General features: G+C 47.7%; 1 protein-coding gene across 2 annotated transcripts in view; it reads right to left on the minus strand.

The window, feature by feature from the left end:
• Positions 1 to 25,396, minus strand: part of RCBTB2 (RCC1 and BTB domain containing protein 2) — a 331,364-nt gene that overhangs the window by 147,261 nt on the left and 158,707 nt on the right. For both annotated transcript variants that reach the window (XM_085621887.1, XM_085621886.1), the window contains one exon: positions 7,542 to 7,700. In XM_085621887.1, coding sequence (XP_085478013.1) covers positions 7,542 to 7,700 — 159 coding nt within the window. The remainder of the gene's footprint in view (positions 1 to 7,541; positions 7,701 to 25,396) is intronic.

Raw genomic sequence — 25,396 nt, forward strand, 5'->3', positions numbered from 1 at the left:
GACAGTATGCTACCGTGTGGTCGGCTAACTGTGGGCTTGATCTGCTCCGGAGGTATTGGACCTGAGCGGAAGATGGTGGCCTTGTCCCGTGCGCGGTCTCCGGCGGCCCAGGGACGATTCCAGCAACGTGTGTCTCATTTGACTGCTTCAGCCTGTCTGGACCTTGTGTGCAGTGCAGATCCTGGGGCAGCACTGGAAAAGACGCCCCTCCATGGAGCGGTCCGTGCTGATGCTCAGAGACTTCCACCCCACCTGTGTGCGTCGCTTCCCGACTGTTTTTGGACACTCCTGTACCTTGGGACATCGGACATGGTGCTGGGTCGAGGGGCAGGCATGGGCAGAATCGCAAAGAGCGGTCAAGGCTGAGGCTGATCCGTCGGGAGTGGTCACCTAGTAGACAGGCGGACTCATGGTTGCGTGCTCTCATGATTATTCGCATAGTTGGTGCATAATGCTCCCCACTCCCCCCCCTTTTTTTTGATATGATCAACTTGGTGCTGCTAATTGTTTGCTGTGGGGAGACTTCACCGTGCGGGAGGGAGAAGCCGGGGGTATGTTTTGAAGGCCCTCCTCCAGTTTATTACATTCTCTCCGCCCCCCCGTCTGGGGGGGCTCTTTCTTACTCCTTCTTTCCCTGTCTCTTCTATATTTCGGGTCTAGTTCCAGGGCGACAGGCACACTGCTGGGGGGTGGGGCCATACTCATTTGCAGAGGTGCAGGGTGGGGGGATGGGGGAGGGGACTCTTTAGTCTTTATCTCTTTTTCCATGGCCTCCTTTTTCTTCTCTGTTTCTTTTTGCTTGTTTTTCTGGGATCAGCGCGGTACACTCCTCTTATTGTGAATCGTTTGCTCTTAATGTGTGCCCCAGTTTCCCGGGGTTTCGCTGGGCTTTAGGTACGGGGACCTGTAGGCGCAACTATCTTTGATATTTCTCCCCATCCGTACTTTCCTGTGTCTGCGCCATTGATTCAATGTATTGCTGCTTATTGCTTACGTCTCTTATCCTTGCCCCTTATCGCTGTTGGGAAATTGTTTGGCACCTGATCCTACTGTTTTGTTTTATTATAAAATGAAAAACCCTTTCTCTCCTGGTTTCCTACCTGTGCGGCTCATTGGCCGGACTATATCGTATTGTAGACTTTGCTCTCCGAGGTGCCGCCTGTGTTTACATTTGCCTTTATTGTTCTGATTGCTTGGCGGCCGGCCCCGGGGGGTTGTAGGCCCATACGTGTAAATGATTGAAACATCAATAAAGGTTTTTCAAAAAAAAAAAAAAAAAAAAAAAAAGAAAACAGCGCCCTGGTACTCGGAAGAATTTAGAGACAAAAAGCGCATTTGTAAGAGGCTAGAAAGGAAGTGGCGCCTAAGTTACGCTGCCACGGACAAAGCCACTTACAGGGAGGCCATCGGAGCCCACAAATCGGTAATAAAACTGACCCAATCAATTTATTACAATAACAAAATAATGTCGGTTAAATGTAAACCCAAAGAGATGTTTCAAGCGGTAAAAAGTCTAACTACGCTCCCATCCCCACCAATTGTCAACTCCAATATGTCCTCCCGATGTAACGATCTGGCTGATTTCTTTTTTCTTAAGGTCAACAAAATCTATACATCTTTCCCGGACATGGACTCGGACCTACTCCTCCAAGGACATTATTCAGCAGCTGAAACAGAGGAGTCGCCTCATAACACCTTAGCCCACTTCCCACAATTAGACTCAGTAACACTAGAGTCTTTGATGCACCAAATAAAATCTGGCTCCCCATGCGACCCTGCACCACCGAATGCGCTGGCCTCGGTTAGCCAGGTAATCCTTCCCACATTATTAGAGTTATTGAACTCCTCAATAGTGACCAGCACAGTCCCATCAACCTGGAAACATGCCAGAGTTCGAGCACTCCTGAAGAAATCCAACCTCGATCCTGGCAATCTCAATAACTATCGCCCTATCTCACTGCTCCCTTGGGCAAGTAAAGTCCTCGAAAAACACATTAGCACTTCTTTAACCAGGTTTTTCGAGAGTAACCATCTGCTTGACTCCACCCAGACGGGCTTCTGCCCCAAACACAGTACGGAGACGGCTTTGGTGGCAGTCACAGAGGAAGCAAGGCGGATCCTAGATCAGGGGGGATCAGTGGCAGTGATCCTCCTTGACCTGAGCGCCGCCTTTGATACGGTGAACCATAAAATCCTCCTTCGCCACCTCCTGAGCTTAGGGATATCAGGAGAAGCACTAGCGTGGCTTACGTCCTTTCTAAAAGATCGCACCTTCCGAGTCTTTGAAGGAGCTTCAGTCTCCTCAAGTAAGTCTCTGGAATGTGAGGTACCGCAGGGCTCCTCATTAAGCCCCACATTATTCAACGTATACATGAGACCACTGGCAGGGATTGTTCGCCCGCATGGCATTAAGATCGTTACTTATGCGGACGACACCCAGCTAGTGGTCTCCCTTGCGCATAAGAATAATCAGCAAGCATAGACCAGCTTCATTCCCTGCCTGGAGCAGATAAAGAGCTGGATGACGAATTCATGCTTAAAGCTCAATGGGGATAAAACCGAGCTCATGTTTCTCGGTCCATCGGCCCCCTCCACCTTAGAGCTACGGTGGCCCACCAGCCTAGGTGCCCCCCCCTATACCCAGAGATAACATAAAAAGTCTCAGAATATGGCAAGATAAATCCCTAACATTCAATATACAAGTCACCAAACTATCAGCAACATGCTTTGGGCTCATCAGGATGATGAAAAAAATCCTCCCGCTTCTTCCTTTTGAGGCCAAACAGGTAGTTATTCAGGGCTTGATTCAGTCCCGTATTGACTTTAGCAATGCTCTGTATTTAGGGGCCCCTGAATACTGCCTGAACAAACTACAGTGGATCCAAAACTGTGCAGCCCGCACACTTCTTGGAATTCCCCGCAGAACTCCGATAGGGCTGGGTCTAAAAACTCTGCACTGGCTCCCTGTCAGAGAAAGAATTAGGCTTAAGGCTATGTGCATTAACCACCAAGCCTTCTGGAAATCGGGACCTGTAATTAACCACTCCCTGGTCACCCCTTACCATCTCAAGAAAGCTTCGCTCCTCTCAAGCCTTCCTAACCGTTGTCCCCCAGATACGAAGATCTAGAGTAGGAGGTCGATCTTTTTCCTACAATGCATCCAAACTATGGAACGCTCTCCCCTTATATCTAAGGTCCAACTCCAACTTACCAACTTTCCGTAAACAGTTAAAAACCTTCCTCTTCAACTAATAACAAATTCATTCCTGTGACCAACTTCAGCAGAAGGTTCATTCTATTCTTTAGCGCCTGGACGCCACAGGGCAGCTGTTCGCGCTTTATAAATTTCTTTCATTTCATTTCATTTCACATCGCAAGCTATTACATCGTGTTACTTTACAAAGCAGTTGTTACAACAACTGTCTGGAAGGACTAAGAGAGAGCAAAGTGCCCTTTTTGGTGGCCCTGGCTGTCCAGACAATAGTGCCTTATGAACGTATGCAGTAACACCCATGTAGCAGCCTAACAAAAGTCTAGAAAGGCACAGCTTTTCGGCACAGCCTTGCCTTTCTTCGCTCCAGTGAACCCAATAAAGAGCGTATTGTCCACCCGGTGGTCTTTGGTGTTATCAATATAGAAGCCGAAGGCTCTTTTTGTATCCAACCATTGAAGCCTTTCCTCCTTAGAGGGGTGAGGTAAAGCAAAGAACGCTGGAAGGGTGATGTTTAGACCAACATGAAATGGAGTCACCACCTTCGGAAGGAAGCTCAAGTCCGAAGGCTCAGAATGTCTGGGTGAATATGGTATAAGGTAAGTTAACAGAAAGGGCATTTTATTCGCTTTCCCATTGCACTGATGGTATAGCGACATGAAAGACAGTCTTGAGGGTAAGGAATCTGAGAGACCAACTGTGGAGGGCTCTAAAGGCATACACATGAGGAATGTGAGGACCAAATTTAAGTCTCAGTGGGACATAGCAAAAGGATATGGTGGAACCAAATTTTGTAACCCTTTGAGGAACTGCATAACAACAGATTTAAATAATGATGGCTAGTGCAGCAACCATAAAAAGGCTGAAAGAGCTGACAAGAACCCTTTAACCATGTGCAAAACAAAGCTCTGCTGGGCTAGGGACAACATATAAAACTCCGACCACCTTGGCATGGGGTGGGTCAATCTGTTTACAAGCACATCAGGCCATAAACTTATCCCGACAGCAGAAGCATACAGATTTGGTTGAGGGACACCTAGTTGCCAAGAAGACATCCTTCCAAAGTGGTTGAAGGGTGAATGCACTCAACTGTCGCTGCTCAATCTCAAAGCGTCAAGGTTGCCCAGGACCCTGCCTGACTGCTGCAACAGGAGATCCTCCTAAAGGGGCAGCCTAATCAGAGGACAGATGCTCATGCCCAGGAGTTCGGGATACCATGCATTTTATGCCAAACACGGAGCCATTAGGATGACTTGGGCCCGGTCATTCTTGGGCTTCTTCAACGGGGCAGGAGAGGCATCAGCGGAAGGCCATGCAGGAGTCCTCAGTTCCACTCCATGCTTCACTGAGTGAGAGACATCTAGAAAACTCCAATGCACAAAAGTGCTGCATTGCATGTTGTTATCGGTGGAGAAAATATCGAACCAGTGTTCTCCCCATTCGCAGAAAACGCCCTGCACCACCTCCACATGTAACTACTATTTGTGATCTGCAAGGTATCCATGGCTTAGTTTGTCCGCTATGGCATTCAGGAAACCCGCCATGTGATGTGTCACTTAACAAAAATCCTTGGCAGTCTACCCATGTCCAAAGACACTATGCCTCCAAGTACAGTGTCCATGAACCCATCCCGTCTGGCTTGGTGCAACACCACATGATGGTAGCGTTGTCCATGAGCACCTGCTTTGCTTGGATGGAGGGCAGGAAGGCTTTCAACCCCAGTAGGGATGCTGCCAGAGACCTGATGCTTCAGATTGCCACCTCTCACAGATAGCCTCCCCAAACCAGAAGCAATGCATCTGTCACTATTGTGAGCTCAGGGTGGAGTAAGGAGAGTGGTCTGCCACTGACCCAATCCTGCTTCCGCAGCCACCACTGCGGATCTTTTGCAGCCTCCTACGAAATCTAGACCAGATAGGAAAGATCCCTCCAGTGCAGTGCCCAGTGGAACTTCAGATCCCACTGCGGAGCCCACTTATGCCATCTTGCGTGCTTGACCAGCAGGATGCAGAAGGCCATCAGTCCCAGCAGTCTTATTGTTGAGATCGAGGACAAAGATTGAAAAATTGGGATCATAACCCGAATATCCTGAACTATCTTCTCTGGGGGATCTTCGGGAACAAAAACACGTCCAGAATGGTTTCAATGAGGGGGATCGTTTGAGAAGGTTTGTTGTAGTCTGGAGGTGGGTGAAAACTACCTGAGGCAAACCAGGCTTCAAAGTTGGGGAATTAGGTGAAGACTGGGATCGATGCCGTCCGAAGATGTTCTGCGCAGCCACTGCCATCACTTTTGTGAATATCCGAAAGGGGCTGGTAAGAAGGGTCGAACTTAGACAGAAAATACACCCGGGCACCAAAATTACAGTAACCCGTAATGGTGAATTAGATAGCTAAAAAATTGGCCCATGTTTGCAAATTGTGGCAGTTCTTAACTTGCACAGACATACTGTGTAAGTGTTTTGCAAGGTATGGAAGACTGCATGGATTTGAGCTTGCTGAAGGCAATGTTTGTTTTAATAACCGGAAAATCTACAGTAAAAACAGGCCCAGCAGATTATAAAACAGGCCCACAAACAGACAAAAAAACAGCTAGAGGGAGCCATTGAAGTGCAAAAAAGGCACAGCATGGAATTGTGGAATTCCTTGATTTGCTGCAATGTCGCATACAGGCCCAGAAATTCCGGTTTCCATAGTACCAGGGTCAGAATCGAGTCTAAGTAGAATCACTTTGGTAACAAGACCTGGAGGCGCGGTGACGCTTTCGCGGTGACCGAGAGTGGCGAGACATAGTCGAGTCCCCATTGGACTTCTTGTTCTTCTTTTGGGATTCTCCTGAGGATTTAGGGTGTGAAGACCGCTCATGGGAGCAACCTTGGAATGGGAACATGACCTATCTTTATTCACGAAGCAATCCCAGCACAGACTCTTGCGGTGCTTCATCATGCAGAGCTTAGCTTTCGGATCCCGAATGGCCTTGGGGAGCATCAACATGAAATCACTGCAGGCCTTACAGTCCTGATCTGACCTTAGATGACACTGGCAAACAATATGTGGGTCAGTTATAGGCATTTGTTTGTGACATTCCCACAGTTCTTAAACCCTGTAGACTTTGGAGGCGATATAATTTCTTTGTACACTGAAAAACAGACAAGTACAGCTTATCAGCGAGATATGGCATAGCTCCAGATACTCGCCTGCTGGCATGGAAAGAGAGGAACTTATGTCAATGCCCATGGGTGGCACCGCTATTGATACGCGCAGGTGACATACAGAGCAGAACAACATCGACACAGATCTGTCGGGGCATTCTGCTGGCACACAGAGGCACTGCTGAAAACTATGCAGATCCAGTCTGATGCCTGGGGAAGTATTCAAAAGGGGAGAAATCTTCAATTAGAAGTCTGTCAGAAAGTTAAAATTCAGCTTGGCAAACCCTTGCACATATATGGTTGAGTGATTTGCCCTGCTAGAAGCAGGGTGAATTATCTTCTTTTACTGGGGAGCAATGTTTTTTTTTTTAAGATTGTATTGGTTTTTCAAAGGCATGTAACACTGCATTCTATCAACAGAGCAATTACTAACAACCAACATCTGGTGCAATACTCACTCAACACTTCACGCAAGGAGGTCTTCAATGGACATGAGATGAAAGAGAGGCATCTCTCTCTCTTGACATGCAAGTGCATAAAAAGATGGTAAAATCAAAGACATGTGATCAAACTGTCTTGTATGCATTTAGTCAGAAGAGCAGTAGTTAGAGAAAAGAAACCGCGAGTGCCTTACAAAACATGTGATACACAGCCTGGATAAAAACAGGAAGGGAGGGGGTCGTCATTTGATGGAGAATGACTACAAACAGGAACAAGATCCACAAGATACATCAATTCTTGTTTTACCTTTCTACATGTATGCATTTAATGTATGCATATATTTATGCATATAAAGGTTTGCCCCTCTGAAAAATATTAAAGCCTTCAATAAAGAGACTTGGCAAAAACGGTCATGCTAGAAGAGCCTCTTAGCAAAAAAAGCACTTGATGTAGTGCTTTCTTAACCCATAGAGCTTTGAAAAACTTAACAAGCAGCCATGGTGCAGTTTATTTTTAATTAAAACAGCGAATTCATGTCCCCCTTGAAGATGCTCCAAGAGTGTCTTAAACAATTTGGAAGTGTCAGTCAGTATAGTCCACGTCATCAATTGCGTGCTAAATATGAGACTCCGGCAAACAAGCACTGATAATTGCTGCTTCGGAAACAACTTTTAAAAAACATTAAAACCATTTGAACATGAATAAATCATCAGACCTCTATACAAATGTTCACCTTACCTCTCCAGTGTCTACTGCAGCCATGGAACTCATCTGACCACACGCAATATCAACAACTACTTTACTCTGTAAACAGCTGGTTACTCTTCGTGGGGTTGGTTGGTTGGCTGTTGAACCCGAACCAACTTGTCCTGAGTTGTTGTAACCCCAAGCGTAAACCTGTTGGAAAACTAAATCAGTTAATTGGTGCCAATATGGCAGGTTTGAGAAGGAAAACAAAAACAAACTACATCACTACTTTTACAATGTCTATTAATCATAAGCAGACATTTACCTCAGTTTCATATATTATACTTCCAAATTTTGAAAATGCCTTTCTATGGCCCTGTAATCTTCTACAGTTCACCAGTCTGCAACAGAATTAACTGGCATAACCACAAGTTGATTTGCAGGATCTAAAACTCACTATCTTCATGATGATAAGATATGGAAAGACTGTTGTATTGAGATAGGCATTTCAAATGGTTAGATCATAAGAACAGAAACCATTGTAAAGGTTAATATCGATCAACAACAAGTAGACTGGTACACTACAAATCTCATTCAGCTTATGAAGTACTTCAGCACACTTTCCAAGAATCTAAAAAACAGTTGCTGCAAATTTATCTACGTCTTTTATAGTTTGTCTTGTGAACTAAGGACCTGAGATCAACTGAGGAGAGAACAGTATGAAATTGTTATCGCAGTTTTTTTTTGTATTGAACCTGATGCCAGAGTTGCAAACATCCACTTCAATAAGACTTGTAGCAAGCACCAGAGGGAAGAGAAACAATTAATAAAATACACATATCTCTTATTATAAACTTCACCTTTGCTCTACACTTGTTCTAATACACTGAAGGTGAACTCCAACGACTTGCCTCAAGCATTTTGCGAAACATCAACAAGCTAAAGGCGGACTGTGATGGAAACTATAAAAACAATGATGGGGCAGATAAATAACCACCACATCTGTATCTGAGAAGAGAACACCTTCCATTTTAGAAGGGCTTTTGGTTACCCAAGTACTGAACTAATTTAAGTTCAAGAAATCATGCAAACCTTTTAGATTATGTTCTATCAGGAATATATCATCGACAAAACACAGTGTTTCCATTTGAAACCACAAAATTGAGTCTTAGATACAAACAACTTTTACTTTATATAATGAAATTATCTGCTTTGGAGAAACAAATTTGCTTAGATAGTAGACTGCATTGCTTGGGGTACTATACGTTGTTACGTGATAATGTGACTGTCTGCATACAAAAAGTTGCCTGTAACAGTCACCTTTGTACCACGTACCACACAGGTCTGCTGATTTATATTCTGAAAAGACAAGGGCCATATAGCCTGTCCTCTTAAGCAGCTTTCAGGTGACCATAATATGCCTAAGAGTGGAGGGGGGGGGGAATTAGGCAATCCGCTCTTTTCTAGTGGTTCATTTAATAGCAAGAACACTGAAGACTAGGCCTCTGATTCATAAACAATGGCATAAATTAAACTTCTATGACAGGAAGCTACTTCGTAAAATACCTACCGTGAGCCAAGCCGTACCGGTTCAAGCACTGCGTCTGGAGCGCTCAACAGTTAGCGCTTTTTCCAGAGCTCTGGCTAATATAATAAGGTGGGCATACAATCTACTGCATGCGGAAGAAGGCTCCTTAAGGGCCTAAATAAAGCTCGAAACTTTTAAGAGTAAACCGGATACTACACTTTCAATGACAATCTAGTGATAGCCGTAAACCATTTCAAAGTTCAATAGCCCTTCTCCAGGCATGGTCTCCTGCACTCCTGAAGTTATTTCTTAAAAAACATGATATCGAGACTCAATTTCGATCTCGATATCGTGCATTATTCTCAATGCTCATGAACAAGGGATATATTTTTTGTCCTGTGATAGTTAATAGGCGAACTAGTGACAAAATTATAATGTGACAAACTGTGATGTTATTTTTTCATTAACACTGTGTGATTATGTTTTTGGGTAAATGCTCTATATTTAAGATTGTTATATAGGCAGGTTATGGGTGTTGTATATGTATTAAACAGTATATATTTGATGTCAGCTTGACTCTTGGGAATAGAGATGTATGATGTATGTACTAGTGATATTTTCTTTTCTATTCTTGCAGCCCTGATGAGGTCCCAAGGGGGACGAAATGCGTTGGCTGTGTTTATGTATAAAAAAAGTTTTGTTTGGACTTCTAAGAATGTGTTGGATCATCATATTGAAAATAATTTGAAAGAATAAAGGAATCTATTTGGAAGAAATCTCTTGGACTACTGAAAATATTTTTTGGACTACAATAATTTATTGTTTATTGATTACTTACCCACTCCTTCCATTGATTGATACATCATTATTCTCAGTTATCGCATTCTAGGCTCTATGACGATACCATAGAGTTTAAGATCCATCAAAAATATCTGAGCTTTACAGTAGAACACAGTGTTCAACGCTGCATCATCATGCTGTGCTTAGTGATCCTACCAATAAACACATACACAAAACACTGGGAGAAATACAGGAGACAAGACTGGGCTATGTGAATTACATAGTGGAGGTGTCCAAGACCTAAATCATGTACTAAACATCTGCCCCAACAGAACATTGGTGTAGGCCAGACATCGTTTTTAAAAAACTATATGTTTTTGATATAATATAAATGCTGCTAGCAATCCAATATAATTATTACCTTTTCCTCCCAATGAACTTGCATGCTACAATTTGTATATATTTTTTAAATCATGTGGCTTGTATTATGAATAAGGCTTCCGTTTTTCTGTTTTTAAGGATTTTTACAATAAATACAGACAGAAAGCAATGTGTTTTTTGTCTGCATTTATTTTTAAAATTGGATAAATACAGAAAACTGTGCTTCTTTTAAGTGACTCTCCATGCGGTCTTTCATGAATTATAGCCCAACAGCTGAGCAGATGGACAGCATGGGAAGTTAAAAAACAGAATGAAATTTCTTTAAATAACGGCATATGTCAAAGTACATTTGTGGTATAATGCTAATATTTACCAATGGATGTATTGTTATGTGATATTTGGCAGCTTAAATAGCGAAAACACGACAGACATCAAAGTATAACTGCGTGTCTAGCAGTTAAATAAATATGGAAATGTACAGTTTTCAAACTTAATTTATCCGCAAAATAGTAAATAAATATGGATAAATACAGACGGAAATGTTAAAAAAATAAATACCATAAAACCGGGAGCCCGAATTATGAATAATAATGAGTTGAATCTGTAATTAATTTAGTTGATTTCTGTAGAGGTCTAAATAAAATAAATTGATAAAGCATAAACATTTTAAGATACAAAACATCATACTGGAGGGGCCTGACTTAGCAGCCATTTTACAGGATGTTCAATAAAAAGCGTTAAAACAAATCACCAATGTTTTATTGGTAATACATAAAAGGTATATAGTTATTTCCGCTGTTTCAAAAGTTATCCGGAAACAGGGGACGGAATTTGCCATTCTGTACTCTGCATCTTTCTCTTGTTCATCATTCCCGTCTGCAAAATGTCCAAGTATTATCCGACATGATCTACACAGAACGGTTTTTTTGGATTGATGTCGACTCAAGTAATTGGAGTCAGACATTAAATCCTCACACATCTACAACTACTATTCAGCATTCCTAATCAGCTTACGTAACGCTAGCTGCACCTCCCTCTCCAGCAAAAGAGTCATATCACTTGTGAATGTTTTAGGAAAGACAACCTCAGCCTGAACATCATGTGTCAACACTCCACACCTAATTAATTAAGGAGGGTCAATGGGCTGGAAAGGCACAACCAATAAGAAAACCTGCCCAAGGCTTTTACAGTTCTCAGAATTTATAGATTTATTCAAATAATAATATCATTACCGAAAGCTAAAGTCTTTGGAGTCAAGGGCATTAGCATAAAACCAAAATCATAATAAATGCAAATAGCCATGTGCCTTTAAGTAATTAAACAAGCACATCTGGCAATCAATCAAATTAATATTAGTAAATACAGAAAGGACCACAAGCATCTAGCCCTCTCTAAGCAACAGGCAGAATGAAATGAAATATGGCTCTTTCTCCAAAAGGTACATCTTTTTGATGTTCTGCACAAAAAAAACAGACACTCATAGCATGATTGTAAGTAGAGAAGCAGCACTAAAATGTTACTTGCATAGAATCAATCACAATAATAATTCCAATACAACACATACTTGGACATTATTCTCATTTGCTGTTAAATATATAATTTGTTACAGAGAAGAAATCATGTGTTATTAATGCAAAAGCACAAAAGAGCTGCTTCGACACATTGATAAAGATAATAAACTCATAGCCTTACAATGTTGCAATACAAGTACATCTATCTCTGAGGGAGTGAAAAATAGTTAAATTCTCACAGAAGTATCATGGCTTATATATGAATTTCAATCATTTGATCAAAACAAAATATGGCACAGGAACAAACTGTAGTTTGTGCACAAAAAGTAAATATGCACCCTTGGCAATGTGACAAGCGCTCTTTTTAATGAGGCCTAGTTATCTTACTAAACCAAACCTATATTAGGCACTGTTTTCTAATAAAATATTTCATAAGACACAAACAGTCCCTCAAATGAACCATGCACAACAGAAAATGATTCTCATGGTACAGAATGGGATGAACAAGTCACTGTCCCAGCACTTCTGGCTTCAAAGCATAATGTGCAGAATACAAGGCAGTTCTACAGAACTATGCCTATGGCTCTGTCTCTTCCACCTCAGATGCAGAAGAGAAGAACAGAATTTCGAACGAATTTCCAGTTTCACAAAAAATGCATTTCAACCCCAAGTGAGACAACCAGTGATTAGTTATTCATTTGCGGCTACCCTTGAAGAGCCACATGGACGGAATCAAGCACAATGATGGTGCCTGAGAGGAGAGAAGAATTGCAAGCTTGATGCAGTCCTAGTGGTAGACCAGAATGTCCCATTTGTAGAAGGAGAACTCAATGGCTATCCAGTATCATTTTTTTTTTTTTTTTTTTTTTAAAACCTTTATTCGCATAAGTCAGATACACAGCTATTCAGCCGACATCCCGGAGGTTCGGCAGCTAAACAAGCAACACGTAAAGTCTTCCATAGCTCTAATGCCGGAGAATGACAAAGGTCTCATTTTTTAAAACTACCTACAGTAAACACAACAAGCAAGGCAGTATACACCACAAAGTCGTGCCAGTTTCCAGCGGGGGCGTGGCCCCATTTCCAACATCAAATCAAAGCCAACGATCGGGAGGATGAGGGAGAGCAGAGGCACTAACATTCTAACGGAGATGCATCAGGAAAACCCAAGTCGGAAGTGAGGCTAGGGGGAAAGTGGCTCCTCCGGCGGTTCAATGGCAGGAGGCAGACATATGCCTCCCCTATATTGGTTCCAACTTCCCCATACCTTATGCCATTTCTTAGGCCTCCCCCGTGCACTATACACCGTTTTCTCCCGAAACATGCTCCAGTCCATGTTGTCCTTCCATGCATCCAGGGTGGGCGGGCTATGGGATCCCCACAGTCGTGCTATATCTCGCTTAGCCACCATATTGCCTAGGGTCACCCATTGAGTCTGTGCTGCGTCATAATCCGTAGGACCCCACATATTCAAAAGACAGCGCCGCGCCTCTGGGTGCAGTACTATACCCGTGACCTCCTGCATCACCACGTGAATCCACTTCCAAAAGTCCGCAATCACACCACACTCCCATATGATATGTAAGAAGGTGCCCACCATCCCGCAGCCCCGCTTGCATAACCCATCCTCGGAAAATCCCATATGAACCAGCCGGGGCCCAGTGACGTAGACTCTGTGCAGTATCTTAAGCTGGACCAACCGTAGTCTGGCGGGGATCGCGACCTCCTTAGGAGAGGAGACGGCGTATTGCCAATCTTCATCGTCCAGCTCAAGGCCGTCCCTAGTCCACTGATCCCGAACCCCCATGAGGAGGTCGGTCCGGACATTCACAAGCTTTTTGTAAATTAGGGAGATTGTGCTCTCCGGCATATGGCCGTCCAGGATCCGGTCCTCCAAGGGAGAGGACTCAGGCACCCTCTCCCCCTCAACGAGCACCGACCGCAGCGCATGGCGCACCTGCGCATACCGGAAATATTCCGTGCCCTCCAGCGCATATTCCGTCCGTAGTTCGTCAAACGACTTAATCCGCCCCTTGACCAGCAGGTCGCCCACCCGGGAGATGCCAATCAGGTCCCATTTCTCGAATCCCTTAGAGTGCCAAAGTTTCCCCAGCATATCTGAGTCATACAACGGAGTGGCGAGGGTGAGCCTATCTTTCCAGCCCAACGAGTTCGTGACTGTCTTCCACACACTCACCGCCACCCCGGTCGGCCCCGTGAGGGACCCTGCCGGGGGCCTCGAGTAAAGTGCTCTATAGTAGCCACCCCCACGCAGCAACCACCGGTCCATAGCGAAGCCGGGGCTGAGCGCCGGGCCGTAGACTCCATGGTTGATCGCACTCAGCTGGGAGGCCCAATAGTATCTTCTAATGTCGGGAAGCGCGATACCCCCATCGTACCAAGGAAGAGTTAGTTTTGCTATCGCTATACGCGGACGGCCGTCCCACAGCAGCGAGCGCTGGAGACTCTCAACCTCCCGAAAGTAGCTGGCCGGAACCAGCTCCTGAGTGTTCTGCAGGACATAGAGAAAACCTGGAAGAGACATCATTTTGAATAGCACAGCTCGGCCAAGGAGGGAAAGAGGCAGCCGCCGCCAGCCCGCTACATCTCGCCTCAGGCGCGCCAGCGGAGGGACCAGGTTCCTCTCATACCGTACCGTTGGGTCGGTGGAGATATAAATCCCAAGATACATGAAACCTTCCCGGGCGATCTGGATCGGGCAATTCCGCGGGGGAACCGGGACGTCTCCACACAAGGCATACAAATATGACTTCCCCCAATTAATGGTTAGTCCCGAATTCCTCCCGAAGGAAGTCAAAATGTCGCAGATAACTATGAGGGACTTCCGGGGTGAAGCGAGATAAAGCAGGATATCATCGGCATAGAGGGAGATGCGGTCCTCGTGGTCAGGTGACCAGCGAAGCCCCCTCACCTCCGGGTGCCATCGTATCCAGGCCGCCAGCGGCTCGAGAGCAAGAGCAAACAACAGCGGCGACAGAGGACAGCCCTGCCTGGTGCCTCTTCCCAGCCCGAAAGGGCGGGACGCCCTACCGTTGACCGCAACCTGAGCGAGAGGCTCTTAATATAATAACCTCACCCAGCCCATAAATCCGGGTCCAAAGCCGAATTTCGCAAGCGCAGCCCACAGGTATTCCCACTCTACCATGTCGAAAGCCATCGTTGCGTCAAGCGCTGCCACAATGGCCGGCTCCCGCATCGTCCCCACCCTTGCGATCACTCCGTGGATGCGCCTAAGGTTCAACGCTGTGTTACGATGCGGGATGAATCCGGATTGGTCAGGGTGGATCAGATCACCGATCACCCTGACCAAACGGTTAGCGAGGATTTTAGCGAGGATCTTCGGCTCGGCATTAAGGAGCGAGATCGGCCTATATGAGCTGCACCTGTTCCTGGGCTTACCATCTTTATGTATGACCACGATTGTTGCCAGGCGCTGGTCGCGTGGGAGGCATCCCGTCTCCCGCGCCTCCACGAACATAGCTCGCAAATGCGGAGCGATCTTATCTGGCCGGAGTTTGTAGAACTCAATTGGCAGGCCATTCGGGCCCGAGGCCTTGCCCGAACGTAACGAACGGATAGCCCCCGCGATTTCGTCGACTGTGATATCGCCATCAAGATCGTCCCTGTCGATGTCGGAAAGGCAAGGCAACGCAAGATCACGCAGGAGTTCACACGAATCCCCCACTGGCCTGCCCGACACGGAGGTATAGACCGTGTGGAAGTAATCCGCAAAGCACTGGACTATGCCATCCGGCTCCGCGACAACGACGCCATCCTCCGTCACGAGGTCTGGCACAACACGATTGACCCGCTCCTTTTTATCTAGCCACGCAATTAATTTCCCGGCCTTGTCCCCGACGTCGTACAGACGGCCCCGCTGTTCCCTACTCAAGGCTTTGGCCGCGTCCGTCACAAGGGCCCTGTACTCCGACTGCTTGAGGGTCAAATTGTGCAGCGCCGCCGCCGTAACCTCCCCCTCCAGTGACAGCTCCAATTCCGCGATCTCCGCCTCAATCTGGGCGACCTCCGCGTCTCGCCGACGCTTGGCCGCTACTATCAATGAGAGGGCCTCCCCCCTAAGCACTGTTTTAAACGCTTCCCACAAAGACACAGCCGACGTGACCGAGCCGAGATTCTCCTGGAAGTAACGATCGACCGCCTTCAGCACCGCACTACGAGTCATAGGGTCCCTGAGATACCACGGGTTAATTGGGGCCACCCTACCCCCCATTCCTCTACCAACATCCATACAGATCCACACCGGCGAATGGTCAGAAATACCCCGTGCCATGTGCCTGGCCTCAGAGACAAAGGAGGGGTGTGCAGCTAGGGTAAACACATAATCAATTCTGGAGAGACTGCCATGCGCCCCGGAATGGAAAGTGTATTGCCGCTGTGTGGGATGCAGTAGCCTCCAACAATCAACCAGTCCAAGGGTATCTACAAAGTCCGGGAGCCATTTCTGGGCCCCCCCCCCGAGCTCCTCGGCGGGTGTCTGTCAAGCAATCCGGAGCCTACCGCATTAAAGTCGCCACCCACCACCAACATTCCCTCTGGGAGATCCAACAAAGTCCTCTCTAAGTCCGCAAGTGTGGAAGGTTGCAGTGCAGGAGGGGCATAGACCGACACAAGGACCAGCGTCCTGCCCTCCCACCTCCCCGCTACAGCCGCAAAGCGTCCCCTATCGTCAACAGTAGTGGAGTCAACCTCAAAGGGCAGGGAGGACCTGACGAGTATTCCAGCCCCTCTAGACCCCGAGGAAAACCCGGAGTGTGCAACAAACTTGTAGCCTTTCCTATTGAGTGCATAGCACATGTTACCAATCAAGTGTGTCTCTTGCAATAAGACTATATCAGGGGTACATCTCTTCAGGAATTGCAGGACAATCCCACGCTTAATACGATCCCCCAAGCCATTTACATTCCAACTGAGTATTTTTAAGCCCCTACCCCCCATCCCAACATGTAAGGAGACCACCCCCCCCCGCATGGAACCGCACTAGAGTCACTGAAGCTTGCATCTTTACGCCTTGCATAACCAAAAACAACAACCCCAACAACGACCCCAATCCACCCCCCACCCTGCACCCCTGCGTAAGCTCTAAAATGCCCCCCAACTTGCAGTGTGCCTGTCGCCCCATACAAAGACTAATCTACAAAAAGAACCCCAGAGGAGGAAAAAGCTCCCATATTGCCCCCGCTACCCCCCGGATTGTCACCCTCCCGGGGGAACCGGAGTTCTGGTACTGAAGTCCAGGCTCATTGTTCATCGCCGCCACCGTCTGCTCCACCGGAGCGTTCCACGTTAGTCCGTCCTTGGGGCAATGTGTCAAGCCAATCTCCGACCATGGCTGGTGATTCAAAAAAGAAAGTCCGCTCTTCGAACACCACACGCAACCTGGCCGGGAAGAGCATGGCATATTTCAGTCCCATCTCTCGTAGCCTCCTCTTGACCGCCAGGAAGCCTTGTCGTTGCTTCTGTACCATCTGGGTAAAGTCCGGATAGAAACTTACGGTGGTGTTCTGGAATAGCGTCGGGCCGGACACCCGCGATGCTTGCAGAATGGCATCACGATCCCTGAAGTTAAAGATCCTGGCGACAATTGGCCTCGGAGGGGCCCCCACCTTGGGCCTCCCGCCAGGAACTCTGTGGGCCCTTTCAACCGTAAAAAACTTACTAAGGCCTTTGGGCGCCAGATGGTTCACCACCAGGTCCTCCACAAACAGGTCCACTGACTGTTCCTCCGAAGTTTCCGGGACCCCAATAATGCGCACGTTATTGCGCCTTGCGCGGCCCTCGAACTCATCCAACCGTCGGGCAAAGTGATCATTTGCAGTCCGCAAGGTACGGACTTCCAGCTGAAGCCCGGAGAAGTCGCCCAGGAGGCCTGCAGTCTTGAGGTCCAAGGACTGAACCCGCTCATTAGTTTTCCCCAGGTCTGCCCGAATCAGATTGACGTCGATCGATATGGCATCCACTTTATGCGCCAGGGTCTCAAATTGTTGTCCGATAGAGGACTTCATCCCCTCGATGGCCCCCATGATATCTTGCAGGGTTGGTTCCGCGGAGGGGGGCGACCCGTCCTTCGTGGCCTCCAGTGTCTGTCCCGATCCGCCCGGTGACCCCTTCTGGTGGGCATAGCGGTCCATGTTGTTAGTCTGGGTGTAGCCTCCCCGCCTGGTACTTTTGGGCTTCTGTTTTTCGGCGTCCGATTTACTCGACATCGCTATCTGCCGAGGGAACAATCTCTTTGCCCATACAGAGTAGACAACCATGCAGCCAGTGACTGGCGCCACCAACGTCCAGGCCGGGCGCGGTGGAGACAGGAAAGCGAAAGCGAAAGTGAAAGTGAGGACACCTTCCTTCCGACGATTCGCCCCTCGCGTGGCCGCTGTTGTTCAATTAGCGCACGGGCACTGTGCCAACGCAAGTCCCGGGCACCTTCCGGGGAGTAGGCCACAAACTTCCAGGCAGCACAACTTCGGTCTCCGGTGGGCGATTTCAATCCGGACAACAGCTCTCGCCTCAGCAACGGCTCCCCTCCAATATTCCGGGCATCAAAAGCAGGATACTAGACAGGATATCTGCCGGAGGGAGCGAGGGTCTCGGGAGCTCTAGGCTCACGCGGCCATCTTGATCACGCGCTAAGCTCCTCCTCCCAGTATCATTTTTGATTGATACTGGGGCTACCCAATCCACAGACAGATCAGTGGAAGTTCCTAACCTACCCATCTCTGGAAAAGCCTAAGTAGGTGGCATTTCAATTAAACAAATGTTTTCAAATAAATAAGTGGTTAACAAGTTGTCATCATGCGTTCCAGTAAAAATAGGTTCAGTCATAAATGAACATGAATTCATGATTAGTGAAACCAGTCCATTAAATCTGTTGGATCATGACCTATTATGTAAATAGATTTGTGCAATTTATTGTACATGAAATGGTGTCTACATTCACACAAAAGTTTCTGATTTTGACTTCAAGATGAAATGACAAGAAGTGAGAAATGGTATATTCCCGATCCTCAAAGATAAGGACTTGATTTCAGATGTAAGACACACAATGAAAAGAGACGTTTGGGATTTTATTGGAAAGGACATTGGGCTAATTGAAAGTGCAAAGTCAGTACAGATTACCATAAAGCCAGATATACAGACTTCCTTGTGAAGCGGAGGAAGAGATTACACCTGCGATTCAAAAGGTGTGGAACATGCCATCCTAAAGAATAGTTCAACATTTGATAAAGATTAATGAGTTGGTAGTCTCACGCTGTCCCGTAGTAACAAATCCAGCAATGATTTTATTTTAGATTCCAGCAACTGCAGAGTGGTTCATAGTGACTGATTTGTGTTCCACATTTTGATCTATCCCTTTACCCGAGGCTAGCCAGTATATTTTTGCATTCGCATTTAAAGATAAAGTACTGGTTTGGCAAAGAAACCTCCAAAGGTAGGGACTGCAGTAGCTGAGGATGGAGATTCAACAAGTAAATTTGCAACAATTTATTGATCCAAACCGGATCAAAACAGAGTTCTAAAATTGACATTTGATGAATTGGTGCTTTTAAATCTGTAAGCAAGAAAGCAGGTTTACTATGCACATGAGGAACTTGAAAGAATAGTGACTAAGATGGGGGTAGATTTGAACAAAAGAAAAATATGTAAACCATATATAATTGAATAAACCGTAAATGAGAAGAGAACAAAAACATATATAGTTAGGAGCAAATTTAAGAAGAACTGTGGAAATTATTAGAGATTTGGAGAATGTGGAAATGTTCAGGCATGAATGCATTTTGAAGCTATTGAAAAATAACGGAAGGAGAGTTATGAGTCACTACGAGTCTTTTACTGTAGAAGGAGAATTTCTCTTGAGAGTCAGTGGGAGCTTACTTAGGTTTATGTACGTTGGAGAAGACAGGATTTATAGACTTTTACAAGTGATTTTCTAAAGCTTACAGAAGAATTTGAGAAATGGTATACTGAAGTGGGAAGAATGTTAACTGTTTTGAGGGTATGATGGGAAGACTTGGATGCATTATTTTCAATCATACCAAAGGATTTGTGAATTGAATGTTAAGCAGAAGTGAAGAAACCAGATGAAGAACCATGTATGGGTCCACCGAGTTATAAGTCTTCAACCTTGATGAGGGAGAAGTATGCTGAGGTTATTGAACATTTGAAGGGAAAGGTTCCTGCAACACAGGTCAATTGGCCAAAACTCATGAGAACGACACAAAACGCGACTGAGTAAGATCATGCATAGAGATTGATTCACATTTACAGGCAACACAGTGGAATATAAGATCTAGTAAATGAAGACACATCAGGTTGTATTTCAGCTATTATGTTGGGTTAGGCCCAGAGTGGAGTTTCCACTTCAGCAGAGTGTGATATGTTGGCGAGTAAAGACCCTGGACAAAATATTAGCCTAGGGAAACATTGTAGAGATGACTGCAAATCCAAAAAGAAATCGAAGGAGAAATTGATGTTGCTGCAGATCGAATTATTTCAGCAAGGTGGGCTACCATTGATAACTTAAGAAGGCGGTGCACAATTTCAGGGTCCTCCAAGAAGTGGAGGTACAGGCAGAGATTCCAATAACAATTCTTACAATGCCATGGTGGGATCTGGAGCTTGCCATATTTGTGGTAAAGAAGGTCACACTTCCCCCTGGTGTGTATATTCCAAACTCTACTAATAGCTCAACATTTCTGAATACTACTAAAAATTATAGGTGAGAACTTAAAAATAGTTATGAAGAATCTGAATACATTTACATATTGAAAAATGATATTTATAAAGAATTTGTCTGATTGTTATACATGTACTCAACCTCTTCTGTTTCTTAAGGTACACTTAGGTACAAGTTATTCTTTTTTTGCTTTTTACAACTCTTTTCATTGGTTTTCAATCATATACAAGGAATTAGACAAAAATTACAGACATGGTGCAGCAAAAAAAAACAATCACAAGCCTGAACCACCCCCCTGTACCATTCCAAGCTGCCCCCACACCCCCAGGAATGGAAATCAACGTTCAGTAGCCATGCTTAAGCTGACCCTTTGGTGCTAGGGTATCGGAATGAGCTAGCCAGTCCCTCCAAATCTCATTATGTTTCTCAGGGCATCCCTTGGATTTATACACAAACTTCTCAGTTGTAACAGTATAGTCCATCCCTCAAGCACATTCAGGCAGCCAGACACAAGTTACTCTTTCTTATAGTCTATTGTGTGCAGGTAATTATTCTATTATTATGCCCGAAGACTATTTAGAATTCTTAAAAGTAGATTATGCTCTTCTAATAAATTACTTAGCTGTTATTTTAAATCTTGAAGCAACTGAACATTATAATGGTTCTTTAGTGTTTCATAGTACTACGTTTGGAAGTGCTAATATTCAGAATGTGTTCATTGACTGATGCAGAGTGGAATTTTATTAGCGAATATAACTGAAGTTCAGAAGAAATTAGATTTAATTAAAAGGGAAGAGACTGAGGGGCGTGGCCTGCAGCCGATGAACATGGCCGCACTCTAGCGCGGCTCCGGAGCCCGGCGCCCGAACCCGCACCGATCCTTTATTAATCCTGCACCAAACCGGCAAAAGAAGCAAGCGACTCACCCTCGCCACACCCGGGACGCTTTGAGGCGACGGGGGCCCCATGCGAGGTAAATTTGGGGTCTCCTGCAACGAACGATTGGCCTGGCGGCATCGGCGATCTGAGGCAGTCGGAGGGGGCGTGGCCTGGCCTCGAGGCGTCGGCATCGGAGCGCTGAGGCGGAGGGCCCCGCAACGAAGGAGCAAGCGAGACAGCAGGCGGTGAGGGCGAAGACACGGCAGAGCCCCTCTTGAGGCGAAAACGGGTGGCGCTGAGGCGGAGGGGCCCGCAACGAAGGAGCAAGCGAGATAGCAGGCCTGGGGGTGAGACGTCCCCCTGCATCTCTCCACGCCTGAAGCATCTGGCGGTGAGGGCGACGACACGGCAGAGCCCCTCTTGAGGCGAAAACGGGTGGCCTGGGTGTCTGGACCTTCCCCATTGCCCCGTGGGGCCTCGCGGCGGCGACTTGAGCGGGCCTGGGACAGGACGCGGTGTGTACCAGGGTGGCAGAAGCAACGAGTGACCCGGTAAGGAGCTGGTGCACGGCCTGAGGCCCGAGTGCTGCAGGGACTCCAGAGTGGGGGCGTATAGACCCGGGGAGCGGCGGATAGGCGGCAAATCGGTGCCCCCGGGGCATACGGCGACATCTCCTGGCCCACCCCACTCACGTATCAGACGATCCCCCGATCGCCCTGGGCCTGGACAGACCGGGTACTGACACAGCGTGCGCCAGGTAACATGGGGGGAAGGGCCACCGCGGGGGAGCACAGGCCAAGCTTGAAAAGTTTGCATTCCTCAAGGATCGGAATGCGTCCCCCCCCCCCCCTGACAAGACTAAAGAGTTTACACTGGCGGATGTCATGGCCACGCTGACCCAGATGCAGGCCTCAATCGGCACGATCTCCACTGACGTTACGCTTCTCAGAGCAGACGTCGCAAAAATTAATTCTAGACTGACCGAAGTCGAGGCTACCACGGCAACCCTCACCCACGACACGGCCGAGCATCAAAAACGGATACAAACTCTTGAACTGGTGCAAAAACAGCTGTTGGCCAAGCTGGATGACCAGGAAGGCAGGTCCAGGAGGAACAACGTGCGTGTCGTTGGGGTGCCGGAGAGTGAACGCGGCCCGGCATTGGACCTCTTTGTGGAAAAACTAATCACCTAACAGTTGCAGCCACGTGGGCTCTCAAAATTTTTCTCAGTGGAGAGGGCGCACCGAGTACCAGGTGGGAGGCCTCGGCCTGGGGCCCCCCCACGCCCGATCCTGGCCCGAATTTTTAACTTTCGCGACCGGGACGCAATCCTCCAGGCGGCGCGTACCGCCCCCCCCACTGCGGGTGGACAACAGCACAGTCACCCTCTATCCGGACTACACCGCGACAGTGATGCGGCAACGGAGAGACTTCATGGCGGTCAAGGCGGAACTCCGCACTCGAGAACTTAAATATGCGATGTTATATCCGGCGAAGCTGTGAGTGGAAGCGGAGGGGCGCACATGGTTCTTTGCATCGCCGGCGGAGGCCACGGAGTGGCTAGAGGGGTGGCGTCCGGCGAGAACGAAGGGCCGAGCGGAGCGGGCCCCTAGCGGCCATTCCGTCTCCCCCGAGAACCTGGATGTCGAGGAGTCGAGAGCGGAGGGTGGCGCGCCTTGAAGCTGAGGATGTGAGGGAACAACCGGACTGGACGACGGTGAGGAGCCTGGGGCCGGAATGCACCGGGCGGCCCGGTGGGGCCCGGAAACGGCAGGGGGATTGATGACTCTAGACCTTTTTGTTTTTCCAGACAGTCGGTTACCTGAAGGGACAAGCATATGGTGCGGGGATCGGCGGCGGAACTGTGAGCGGCTTCCCCCCATACGCAATTAGCAAATTAATGGGAACTAAGCACTCTGCTGAGTTGGGGTGGCGGGTAGTTCTAAATCCGCTGGGCAGGGAGGCAGGGAGGGGGGTGGGGGGACGGGGGCATTTTTGTAACGTTGGTTTGTGTTTTGTTTCAGGTTCAGCAACTGCTCGTTGGTCTGTTAGGCTGGCTAGGCTTGAGTGGGACCACAAGGGGGACACACGACCATACACACTTCACACATCCGTCCACGACGATGGCATCACATAGCATGACCCAAGGGACCACCGATAGATTAATAGACGTACATACACAGCAGCACTGTCCTTCTTTCAGTGTTCTGTCCTGGAACTTCAATGGATTAGGGGACAACATCAAACGGGGGCTAGTGCTACAGTATCTCAAGCGTAGAGGACCTGCGGTGGCACTCTTGCAAGAAACGCATTTAGTGGGCACGACCACCAAAGCACTAGATAGATGGGGGTTCAAGATGGCGATACATTCGGAGTTCACGACGGGGTCCAGAGGGGTGGGCATATTAGTCAACAAACGTTCGCCCCTGATTCTTGTTGACTCTCGTAGGGAGGAGCATGGCCGCTTTGCGGCACTGACCTGCCAATGGGAAGGGAAATTGTACAATTTGGTGACCGTCTACATCCCCCCCGACACTACACCAGACCTCCTTTAAGGCGTTGGGTGAATTCCTGCTGGCGCTACCACAAGGGGAGCTTATCATGGGCGGGGACTTTAATGCAACCATGGACCCGAGACTGGATAGGTCATCATGCAGGGAACATGGAGGCACCACCCCCATTCTGCGAGAATTTACGGAGGCACTGGGCCTCGTAGACACCTGGAGGGCGTATATGCAAGAGGAAAGACAGTACACATTTCATTCGGGGGCACACAACACCCTTTCCCGCATAGATTACATTTTCACGTCACCCGCGGGGTTCAAGGGAATGACTGAAGTGTCGCACCTACCCAGGGGAATTTCGGACCACTCGCCTGTGGTCATCACGTTTGCGACCATTGACCCGCGTAAACGCACTGTGTTCCCGGTCCACCCCGGCTATCTCAAAATCCCTAAAAGCCCTTAAAGCGACGACCAAGCAATATTTCACTGAAAATACAGATTCCGTCAGGAGCCCTACGACGCTCTGGGAGGCTTTTAAAACAGTCCTCCGCGGACAGGCAATCTCCATAATAACCGATCACAAGAAAACCCAGCGACGCGCGGTGCTGGAGCTAGAGCGGGGGATGAGTGAGGCTGAGGCACTCCATGCAACACAAGCAGATGATGATTCGGCACATAAAGTCCGCATGGCACAGCAGGAATACAGGTCCCATCTTTGGGAGGGAGCACGAGCTAAACAGGTGGCGACTCAACATACGATTTATGAACTGGGGGACAAAGCAGGCAAACTGCTGGCATGGCTTGAGAGGGGGGACCGCGCGGCGCGGTGGGTGGCTCGGATTCGGCTAGACACCGGGGGATTTACGTCGGAGCCACGGCAAATAGCGGGGGCCTTCGCGGCCCACTACAGAATGATATATACGCCTGAGGCCTCCTCTACCGTTGCAGATAATGAGACCTTCCTTCGGGACATAGCAATGCCGCGGCTGACCCCATCGGGGCCAAGGCCCTGGATGCGGACCTGACGGCTGAGGAGCTCACACTGGCGATTCTGGCCCTTCGCACCGGGATGGCGATGGGGCCAAATGGAATTCCGATCGAATTCTATAAGCAGAGCTCCTCACTAGTGGTCCCGCACTTACTTGCCATGTATAGGGACAGTCTATCGACCGGGATCCTCCCTCGCGATCAGAGGATGGCTACGATTGTGGCGATCCCGAAACCTAACAAACCGACGCACGAGTGCGCATCTTATCGCCCGATTTCGTTGTTGAACGCAGAGGCGAAGATTCTAGCCAAGGTACTGGCGACAAGACTACAGCCATACCTCTCGACCCTGGTACACCCGGATCAGTCGGGATTTATGCCCCACCGAAACACAGCTCTGAATATACGGCGTCTCCACGGGATTATTGCATGCCGCTCCTCGATAGAGGAGGACGCGGCCACCCTGTCATTGGATGCACGGATGGCGTTCGATAGGGTAGAATGGCCTTTCCTATTTGCCGTTCTCCGCCACCTGGGACTTGGCCCCAAGATTTGCGCGTGGATCCGGCTTCTATACACCCAGCCACTTGCACAGGTGGTAGTAAACGGCCACATCTCAGACG

The sequence above is a fragment of the Triturus cristatus genome, chromosome 8, assembly GCF_964204655.1.
Source record: "Triturus cristatus chromosome 8, aTriCri1.1, whole genome shotgun sequence".
Classification (NCBI taxonomy): domain Eukaryota; kingdom Metazoa; phylum Chordata; class Amphibia; order Caudata; family Salamandridae; genus Triturus; species Triturus cristatus.